A 10,946-nucleotide genomic window follows, 5' to 3' on the forward strand; every position below is an offset into this window, starting at 1 on the left:
AAGGCACTTGGGCACCCGTACACCTGAGGGTGCAAGTGTAGAACAGTTGTTTTTCTTACAACATACATTGGTTTTTTTTATACCCACATACAACTCAGCAAGGAGCCGTCTGCTTTAGTTCCCTGTGAGCCTTGAGTTTGCGGTCAAGGTTGAAACCCAGAGAGAGGGGGTGAAGTGCTGCTGGGCCCATGATAAGTGAAGTCAAGGCCAAGTCAAGATCATTCAAATCCATGCCACACACAGACCCCAGCATTTGGACTAGAGTCAGGCTTTTTTCCCCCAAAATTTGGATATGGTTTTAGACAAGTTTACCTAGCCTTTCAAAGCAGTTTTAATCACAGCAGCTTTTCCCATGCAACCCGGACCCCTCATCCTCAGATGTTCTCACACCCGGTCCCCAAGCGCCTTTGACAATCACAGGTGAGTTCTGCTGAGAAAAGGAATTTATTTTTTGTATAACCATGGTGTGATCTTTCAGTATAGATCATTCCAACAGTAGTGGGGAGTGATGACAGTACAGGGGTCAATCTGCTCCGCGGGCAGAGCCAAAGGCATTGGAGGTGTTAGAGAAGGCAGCGCTACACAACCGGGCATGGAAGCCCAGCAGCAGGGGCTGGGCAGCATTTCATTTCTAGAAGGGAAATTATCTCCAAAGAGTGGAGCTTCATGAGCAGAGGAGTGCAAGCATCTGCCTCTGTTCAAAGGTAAGCGCAGAGCTGGGGAGCTACTCGGTCTCTGACCGTGCCCCATGACTCCCTCCCCTCCATGGTTCCCTGGCCCTGCTCACCAGATGCCGAGCAGGTGGAGGGGCTGCACCAGGGCTGCCGTCCATGGGGAGGAGCGGGGCAGGAGGAAGTGTGCCAGGAGCCCGGCCACCGCCAGCCCCAGCAGCAGCCAGAGCAGCCGGGCGCTGGCGTACAGCGGTCCCAACCTGCACAGGGAGAAAACACTGTCAGACATCACCAGCCCGACACAGGGCATGAAGCATGCTTGGGTGCTTGGCATTGCCCATCCTGCTCCAAAACTCTGCTGGGGAAGAGCTGGTGGGCCCGTGAGCGTGTGGGGCACGAGGGGAGGAGAAGGAGGTGATGCCAACCTTTCTTCAGTCCCACCCGCAGGAAGGAAAGCTGCCTGGGGCCACATCCTCCACCCACCCTCCCTGGGTGGGTTTGGGGTGCCCGCAGCTCCAGCTGGGTACAAACCGTTCCTGCGCAGTCACGGCGTATCCCTGGAAGTACTTGAAGCGAGTGTAGAGGTACAGCAGCCCACACACCGCGGCCACACCTGGGGGGGAGAGGCGAGGTGAATCCTGATGGGGCTGGGGGTCCCTGGCCACTGCCAGAGCTGCAGCCCGGCTCAGTCACCCATGGCCCCGCTTCCCCTGCAGATGAGGCACGGCCACAGAAACCAAATGCAGAGGGACTCAGCTTTAATATGCTCTGGGAGTTTAAATGGGTTTTCTTCCTTGTTTTTGTGAAGCATGAACTTCTCTGCCCCCCAAAATTGCCCTGGGACTGGGGTTTGCAATTCTCCCATCCATGGTGTTCCTCACATCTTCCCCGTGGCGCCAGCCGAATCCCCTAAACCCGCTTGGTGCGGGATGGCCGGTGGATGACTGATTCTTCGGGTTATGGTTTCCCGTTGTGACGTAGCGATTTGGGGATCATGTTGCAGCTCTGCTTCAGCTTGCTGCGGCCCTGGCACCGCGCGCCAGCCTGACCTTCTCTTGGAGAAGCAGCGCTGGGGGACAGGCGGGCACCAGCGAAGGAGTGAGGGCTGCCCACACCACCAAACCCCTCTTCTGGGCAGGAGACCGGCTCAGCTGCTGCCAGCAGCTTCACAAATGCCAGAGCTGGGGCACTCCCCGGTCCATGCAGCCAAAGAACTTTGCTTTCCCCAAGTAACAGCCTCCCAGGTACAGAGAGGACGTGGCTGAGTCGCAATGGGATTTCAATTGGAGTGGGGTTTTTTTGGTTTGTGCGTGTGGTTTGGGTTGGGGTTCCCCCAATCCTCCTTACCTTGATGGAAGAAGATTCCGGCAACCCAGAGGAGCGAGATGAAGAGAGGGAAGTACTCTGAGCAATTCACCCTGGTGAGAACCAGAGACCAGAGTTAAAACCACATCCTCGTATATCAGAGGCCGGTTAACGGAGGGCAGAGGGGTGAGCTGGAAACGCAGTGTAGCAAACAAAGTGCCAGTAAGGGTCATGGCTGTCCTGCGCTGGCGAGAAAGGGCCTTCTCTGCCACCAAGGACGTCCAATATCTGTATTTTAGAGAAGAAAATCACCCAAACAACACACAGCATTCACCTCGCCAGCATTGACGTGGACCCTGCGAGGATGAGCCGTGGCCGAGCTGGAGATTTGTCTCTGCTGGACCCTCCACAGGCTCCGTCCTTGGCCCCGTGCCTTCACGGACATCCAGTGCAGCTTAAAATCCTCACGGGTGGGTGTTCTTTATCATTATTTAAGGAGCTTTCTCTTCCCCTTAGGTAAGCACAGCCCAAATTTGGGTGTCACACAAATCATGCTCCAAGAAGGAGCCTTCTGCCAGATCGAATTCAGCAGAAGGTGATCAGACCTGCAGCCAGGTTTTCCTCCTTCCTTTTCCTTTTGTGACAAAAATACAGATTTTTCTGCAAGAAAGGACGATGGGAGTTGTGCTACTAAAGACAACGCTTTTGTTTCTTGGGTTTTCCTACATTTTACCACACCCTAGGCAACTTAATCTTAAATTTGGCCAAAAATTTACCAAGCCTCAGGGCACGGAGCCAGCTTGGGAGCTGGAAAAAGTCTGAAGAACCTTACGCTGCAAATGCAGTTCGAGCCTCGGCAAGGGGAGGCTGCCAGGTTGCCACAAGTGAGTAATAAATCAATACCTTTCTTCCCCTGGTTTTTTTTTTTTAATATATCAAAACAAATTATACATTTGTATCCCTTTACACAGGGAAAAGAATAAAGGCGGGGGGGGGGGGGGGGGGGGGCAGGAAAGACAAGGAAGAAACACCTTTTCAAACCCAAGTTTGCTGAGGGCGCTTTCTCCACAGCACGCAGCGGAGGCCTTCCCGGCACGCCGCGGCCCGCAGCCCATCTCGGTTAGCGCACAGCCCGGTATTTAATCAAAAACCTCATCAAGAGCTGCCCAGCCAGCAAAGGCCGATGCCCCCCGTGCAATCTGGCCTTTCACCGCGCTGCAGAAGGAGCGGAGCCGGTATTTCTGTCACTCCACAAATGTTTCCTGCACGCTGGCGAGGAAACGCGGCTGCTTTGCTCAGGGTTTAGTGCCTTCAGACCAGCTCTGGCCAATTCCTTTCAATGGCTTATGAAACAGAGCAACCGAGATGAAAGACAATCTGGTGCCCGCTGGAAGCCCAAGGGATCTGTCAGCATTTCCAGTTTAGCTCCAGCGTTGCTCTCTCCATAGGAATAGAGCAAAAAGAACCAGCCCTCGGCACAGGCCCGCGAGTGCCAACTTTCACAGTACAATGCCTTAAAAAAAAAGGAAAAAATAAAAACGTCCTTGTAGCTGGTTCTGCCAGCAAGGCCCTTTGTCTCAATCCAACAGCAAAAACTTACAAGCAAATGTTAGGTTATTGATAGAGCTTCAGCTGCTCTCACACTTTGGAGTCACACAATTAATTATTGTAATGTATTAACGCTCAGCACCTCTTCCACACAGCCACTGCTTTGTAATTTGGCTGCCTCTCACCATGCCAGGAGGAGGATTATCCCAATGGACAGAAACACTCCAGCCACAGCAAAGTGCTCCAAATCAAAACTCAAACTTCTGCACACAAAGCATTAAAAAAAAAAAAATCTAGTATCAGTAGCAATAAGCAAAAGGTGACTTAAGGATGACTTCAGTCTTTCCTGGTAGTGACACTTGACTCAAGTCATATCTAGATGGAGTCACCTGAAAAAAGTCAAAATCTTACTGAGCTCTGAAGATCCGCTCAAATTCAGGGTGCCCTGTTGTCTCTGGAGGGGAGATCTTGTACTTCCGTCGGGCATAGATCACCTGCAGCGCAAAATAGGCTAAAAAAAGAACACAGGAACGGTAACAGTCCAGCAGCGTTTCATTCAGCCAGGCCTTATCTAGCTGGGGATCAAGCAAGCGGTTAGACGAAAAGCTGGTATTGCCTGGGTCATGGTCCAGGGCTGTCACACACAGCGTGGAATAAATGTGCCGTTTATTTCTTGCCCGTACTTTAAACTCAGATTTGGGTATCCTGGTGGAGTACACGTGCAGAGCCGACGTGCTTTGCACAGTCTCACGCCCATCGTGCTGCAGCAGAGCAGCATCCAACCTGTGAGGCACTGGGATATCATTAAGTCAATTAGAGATGCTCGTAATCTCGACAATAGAAGGAAATGGGGAAGGGGGTGATGATTTCCTCCTCTCTGTTCCTGCAGGGTGGTCCCAAGGCTGAAGCAGATGTGCTGCCAATGACTGCTATCAGCCTGAGCCAAGTTTGGGCCAGGTACTAACTCGGTATCTGCTCATTTGTAAGGGATCCTGTGCCTGTACATTTGTAAGGGACGTGGAAAGTCATTTCAAAACGATGAAAACTTGTTAACACGAAGATTTGGCCTGTTTCACTATTTGATGAGAGCTCTTACTCCCACGGGTGATTGCTGATGTTTCAAGTGTTTATATTTAGGTGCACTGCTACGTTGCTGCCTTTATTGAAAAATGAGAATTTTCACATAAGAGAAAACCAAATTATAAAAATAATTACTTTGGTGGCTGTGGCAGCGTGCTGCTAAGCGAGTAACTTGGATTGGCAAGGTCCAGAGCATCAAACAGAGAGACAAGGAGCCAGGCTGCAAGGACTGCCTCACGGATGGCCGTATTCTAACAAGGAAGAGAAAAGCAGAACAGCAGGAAAGAGAAAGGAAAGTAGGGACAGATGTTGCAAGATTAAAGACAACACAGATCCATGTGCACCTGCAGAAAAGCATTAGAACCTACACAGAAGAGAAGGGAATTAGAAATGTAAATAGTGTGATGCTGTGACCTGTGTATTACACAACGTATTATCCATTTAAATACTCATAGACATTCATTTAGGAAAACATCCACGTGCTGTAGTGCCTCCCAGTGTGTCCAGTGAGCCAGCCCTAAATGAGAGGTGCTGGGAGAGAAAGGTGGGGAGGAACAAGTTTGCTTTTTTCCCCTCGATTTGCATGTAGCAGCACGATGATGGTTGAGGGCGAGGATATTGTCCTGCCCCAAGATCTGACAGGACGCAGCACAGCATCCCCCCGTGAAGGCAGCAAGGTCTGCAGGAACGCACAACAGGCAATTCAGCAGCAGCTGGCAGAGCGCTGGGGAGATGATGAAAGCGTGACCCATCCGGTTACCATCTCTTCTCATCAGATAAGCACATCTCTCCTACGCAACGGTTTAGTGCTCTCACGGTCTCATCCCAGCCACCTCTTAAGAAACGGACCGAGCTAAAAGTTCCTGCGTTGCGGGCAGCTCTGGCTTGTGGCATACGCCTGAACACGCTGGGCAACGATCTTCATCCCACTTTGTGCCATCTGCACTATTCCTAATGTAGCATTCTTCTGGCTGACGGGCACGGTAAGAAGAATTTCAGACCCAACCTCTTCATCAACTCTACCCTTAACATCTTGCTTGTATACAGAGGTAGAGATTCAGACAAGTCCTGCAACAGACCCCTTACGCTTAGGGATGGATGATACAGAAAACAACCACCCAAGAGGAGCGAGAGCCTTCTGGGGGATGGCTAGCTGTCCTCCAAACCTGGTCTAGGGGTGAGGCATCGAGGATGCAGAACCACCCTCCAAAAGCACTTCTCAGAATGAGGTGTTAGAAAAACAAAACAAAACCAAACCCACAATAACCCACATTGCACAAACCCTCTCAGCACGGACTTTTAGGGAAAATAGTTCAATCTACTCTGCAGAACTTTTCAAACTAGTTTTTTTGTGACTCATGTCTGGAGGTTAAACAGCTGTGTGGATTCTCACATGGCTCCTAGGGGCTGAGCTCTCCCTGCACTCCGTTCCCCAGTGAAAGCATCAGCCAGACCTTCAGTCTCTATTTGATTATGTCCACAAACTCATCAAACCGTATTACAGCCGATATCTGCCACATTTGCGTGAACCTGCAAACAAGTTCCGTGGGGTCTGACAGATAATGACATTGTGTAAGCTTTATTTCCTTTGAAGTAATAAAAAAACAGGGGCGGGGGGGAAATAACTGTGGCAGCATTGTTCTGCTCTCCGGGACAGCATCCAACACAGGGCAGGGGCAGGTATCTGTAGAGCACCAAGCTCAGAGCTTTGCTAAACTGAGCATAACTAAATAAAAAAGGGGGAAAGTTACTTGAAAGAATGTGAAAACCACGGGCTCCCAGAAAATTAAGAAGAAAATAAAAATCAACCAATGCCGTACTAAGCTCAGCCATTAAACTGTGTCTCCCACATCAGGATGTGACGGAAGGGTATTTGTCCGCAGAGTGCACGTTAGTGCTGCGGTGCTCTGCCTTCTCAAAATGAACCTCAGGTCTGTAACTCACCTACAGAACGTCCTTCCACAATACGCAAGAGAAGCTACGGCACAGCTCTGAATCAAGGTGACGTTAACACACATTTCTTACTACTGGAGAGAGAGGAAACACACAGTATTGATTTCCCATGCAGAGACCATAAAATGAGACTATTTTGTCTGATCTAACACAGGTAAGAGGGTGCCAATGCTTGCTGCTTATCTGCTGACCTCACACCTACGTGTGGTTTGCATAGCACGAAAGTAGAACGCCTCAGGGTACAATCTTTGAAAAATTCTTGAAGTTCTCATAAAACAAACATATTTGAGGCAAAGTTGCTATGTAGGAATTTGCTACTGAGGGTTTCTCAATGGAAAGGGCTTAGCAACATTTCCGTAACTCAATTTCAGGTTTTCTTCATATCTCCTCTTTGCTCACTAAATGCTCCCTCCATCCCCACTTGGTTTAATAATAATAATAATAAAAAAAAAAGTAAGACTAAAGTATATTCCATTTGTAGTTGCTGATATTTCTCTGTAAATGGCTTGAGGGAAATTACCGGTAATTCGGAAATCTTTAGCTCTATTCACGTATTTGTGCTTTAAATAACACTTATATTAAAAGATTTATCATCCGATGGCTAAAAATACATCAGCCTGTTCAAAGATTCGCATCCATTTGTAAGCAGAGGTACTCTGCAGTGCACTGTTCTGCAGTGAATTAATTCAGTAATAAATAAAAACACCACCCCACACACAAACCAACCTTCCCTCATGGAAGTGTGAAGATCTTGGTAAAACGTGGGCTCTGTCCACACCGCAGGCAGAGGCAGCATCCCCCTCCTGAAGCCCAGGGGTGAGAGAACTTTGCCCAAAGGGCCCACAGTTAAACACAAGAGGCAGACAGAGCTCAGCAACACTACTGCTTCTTTCTAAACAGTCGGAACCAAACAGAGCTGTTTAAATTATGAGAAGTCACTGAGTTTCCTTGAAGACGTCTGTGACTATTTCTGACCAGAAGAGCTGGCATTAGTTTCCAAATTACTGTGGTGCTGTCAACTCATTTTGTCATCGCCCCGTGCAGCTAAGCTGTATGAAATGAACACACGACGACATCGGTCACAGAGGGGAAATGCAGGCACACACGATGCTCTTCTTCACAGACATACAGTATGTGAGCAACCTGATCTAGTCAGGGATGTCCCTGCTCCTTGCAGGGGGGTTGGACTGGATGACCTTTGAAGGTCCCTTCCAACCCTAACCATTCTATGATTCTATGATTCTGTGTTTGCAGAATGACCTCTTCATCAGCCTGCCTTTATTTTGGCCACCTCCAGCCACTCTAACTTACAAAATACCTGCTAAAATTCAAATAACAGAAAACGTTTTAAATACATTTGATTGTTGAAATTAAGTTTCAAAGTAAAACTTAAAATGTCACTTATTTCTAGAATGCTGGCTTCGAGGTTTGCAAAGCATTTCAGTCCCTGTTAAATAACGAACCTCCCGAGGCGTGACAGTTCCACTGTCAACAGACAAACATCATTTTACTATGTTGGAAAAAAGCAACTTTCATTCCATGGAGACTCCAAGCAAAACCAAATTCCACAAAGTTCAATATAATTAGCTTAATACTACCCAGCATGATATAAAGGACGTTTACCTTGCTCCAGGACTCCCAAAACCGTGACAGTGGCCAGCAGGTCTATCTGATTTCTCATGGTGCTGACTGTGGACCAAAAAAGCCCATCCAGGTGTGAGCACAGCTGCTCTCCAGCCCTCTCCCACCCTCCCACTGCTGCAAGCTCTGCAACAGAGCTGCCTTATTGCCCTGAGCAACACAGCAACACGTGTTTCCTCCACCACACGTTAACTCTCCCCACGCCACACAGTTTTCCAAAGCAGCCAGCCATCAGGAAACGTCAATTCCAGACAAAATGCTTTCTGCTGAAGCATGTAACAGCAAAAGTTTAGCATGCACAAACTGTGAAATCCTTGCAATTGTATTTACAGATTTTCATCCCATGAGTCAACTCTATATTGCTGGCAACCAAAAGATGATGGGAATTTTTCCAGCCCTTTTATTGCTAGTTTTAATCAGCTCTAAAGCATCTAAATTATGTGTGAGGTTGTAAAACTTATTAACAAATTAATGATTTGACCTTCTGCTCTTATTCCAAGTAGTGTAGTTGATCCCATTAAAGATTTTCTAGACTTCAGCTGGAATAACTTGATTCTGTGACTGGATTCTGACATTTTGAAAAAGGATTAAGATATTTTATCCTACTAATTAATACCATAGATTTACCACATAAGAGTAAGGTCCTTTTCTAGTGCTCGGTCACTTTTGTACTTTCCTGGTGTTTTTAAAATCTGCAGTACAAACCTCTTCCTGGCTGACACACAAAATAAAAGTTTTCAGTTCTGAACGGAAGGCAACATAGGATGTAGAAACATGCAGACCCTCAGAATCATTACACTGATATCAGAATTGTAACTGTGAAACGCAAAGCTTGAAAAACATCAATATTTTAGCCCTGAATAGCTTTTCTCTCCAGTCCACAAAGGTAAAATATGCATCACTTCAAAAGGCTATAAAGTCACTCCAAAACACAGGATATAGATAAGACTACTAACTTTAAAGATTTTAAAACCAAAAAGGGAGGGGTTGGGGGGGGGGTATAATTCATTATCAGCTGAGGTTTTCCCCTTAATTCTGATGAGCAGAGGGGACAGGATATGGTTGAGCTATTGCATTTCTCTCTGTACAGTCACACACAAAACCTCAGCACACAATTTGTGCTAAATACCAACAAGTGACCAGATCTACAGTTTCTCCTAAGTGGGATGTAGCAAGTTTGTTCTTCTTGTTTGGCTCTTCATCACCTCCAAACCCCATCATGACAGCTTATCAGGTTGAAAACTTAAGTTAATTAATCCAAATATACAGTTGTACACTAAAAAAAAAAAATAAATTTAAAAAAAAAATGCATGGAGAACAGTGAAACCGCTCCCGTTCTCTGCAAATCACTCATATGATGTGACTTTAGACCCACCAAGCTGCTAGCAAACCCAGAAATAAAACAACTAACCTTAATAAATCTATTAGTGACCCAAGATTTCATCTAGGGTGTGTAATGTAAAAGTCAGAGGGGAAGTGTCACCGGGGACCTGCTTCTGCTTACACCATTTCACCAAACAACTCAGGCTTTAGAAAGCACATCCATTGCAGAGCTACATCAGCCTCAGGAAAAACACTAACATCAAGGGGAAAAACAAACAACCAACCAACCAACAAAAACCACAACAGTTTCTGAGCAGAGGTTGATCATCACTGACTCCTTAAAATCTTTGGTTGAAAAACATGCATGTGCACATCACTTCAACAGGGAACAGTCTGGGAAATTTCTGTTTTACTCAACATTAAGTACAATGCAGCACTTTTAATGGGACAATAAAGCAAAAGTTAATAAAGTAATAACTTCACGGTTCCCCACAGGCTAGAAGTGGCTCGTCCTGGTATTATTACTTATTATTACATTTGGTTCTTTATAAGCTTCTGAAACTACAGGTCCCCTCCCCTCCCCCCCGAACACAACTGAAGACTTGTAGAGTAGGAATAAACTCAAAATCCTCAGATAAGTCAGGATGCACTTCGTGAGGAAATCCAAAGGCTCTGAGCTGGGGCCTTAAACACAACAGCTATGTAATAAGACATCAACTTCAAAGCTTGGAGAATGATCCTTCCATGTCTGAGGCTGAATAAAATTCTTATTAGATAGGGGGTGCTTGAAATTACAGTAACATGTAAAATGAATGCAGTCTTCGCAAGAAATGCGTGTGTCACACTTGGCAAATTCTTCTTTATCGCTACTGCTATCTGTGGTTGGAGAGATCAGAAATATTAATTCAGAACTTAAGACTAGATACGATCAGCTAAAAGGCACATTTGACAAACAGGAAATGCTACGTAAATACCTGAATTCTTGGGTCTGCTGCAAGTGGTATGATTCACTAAGAGAACTGCTTTGAAACGTTCAGAGTAATTCGTCAAGTAGTAACTTGTCAACAAGTACACACTAACATCCAAGCACAGAGCACTAAAGGCAGGCTCCTCTGGGCACTGGTGGAGCCACAGAGCGTAGCTTTACTTCTCTTCTAACCAACGTACCTGTAGGTGTCCATCTCCAGGGGCTCAACAATCCCGCAGGGTCTGAAAGACCTGTTCTGCCACTATTTTCCAGTTTCTTCAACTCACCAGCTCTACGAAGTGGCTTAGGGATCTTGCCAGCTTCAAGCCAAAATCTTCACACAACCTGCTGCCGGTATGTTGTTCCTTGTCAGAAACATTAACTCATGCTTGCAGTACGTATTCCTCCTCACTTCTCCGTTTGTTTTTTTTCTGCCCATGTCAAACAGACATCACCTT

At 46.7% G+C, this 10,946-nt stretch overlaps 1 protein-coding gene across 1 annotated transcript; it reads right to left on the reverse strand.

Annotated features, from left to right (window-relative positions):
- Positions 1-425: 425 nt before the first annotated feature.
- Positions 426-8,975, reverse strand: LOC104475127 (leukotriene C4 synthase). Its single transcript, XM_010130388.2, has 6 exons — positions 8,904-8,975; positions 8,181-8,246; positions 3,936-4,035; positions 2,019-2,089; positions 1,203-1,284; positions 426-931 (listed from the first exon to the last, which is right to left on the reverse strand). The coding sequence occupies exons 2-6, from the start codon at positions 8,236-8,238 to the stop codon at positions 784-786; spliced, it is 459 nt and encodes a 152-aa protein (XP_010128690.1). The 5' UTR covers positions 8,239-8,246; positions 8,904-8,975; the 3' UTR covers positions 426-783.
- Positions 8,976-10,946: the final 1,971 nt, after the last annotated feature.

This window comes from Chlamydotis macqueenii, chromosome 14, assembly GCF_036417535.1.
Source record: "Chlamydotis macqueenii isolate bChlMac1 chromosome 14, bChlMac1.mat, whole genome shotgun sequence".
NCBI lineage: Eukaryota > Metazoa > Chordata > Aves > Otidiformes > Otididae > Chlamydotis > Chlamydotis macqueenii.

Coding starts and splice junctions, on each gene's coding strand:
- LOC104475127 (XM_010130388.2), bottom strand. CDS start 8,238: ATGAGAAATCAGATAGACCTGCTGGCCACTGTCACGGTTTTGGGAGTC. Junction 1,285..2,018: donor CGGAATCTTCTTCCATCAAG/GTAAGGAGGATT, acceptor TCTCCCCCCCAG/GTGTGGCCGCGGTGTGTGGG. Junction 932..1,202: donor GCCGTGACTGCGCAGGAACG/GTTTGTACCCAG, acceptor CTCCCTGTGCAG/GTTGGGACCGCTGTACGCCA.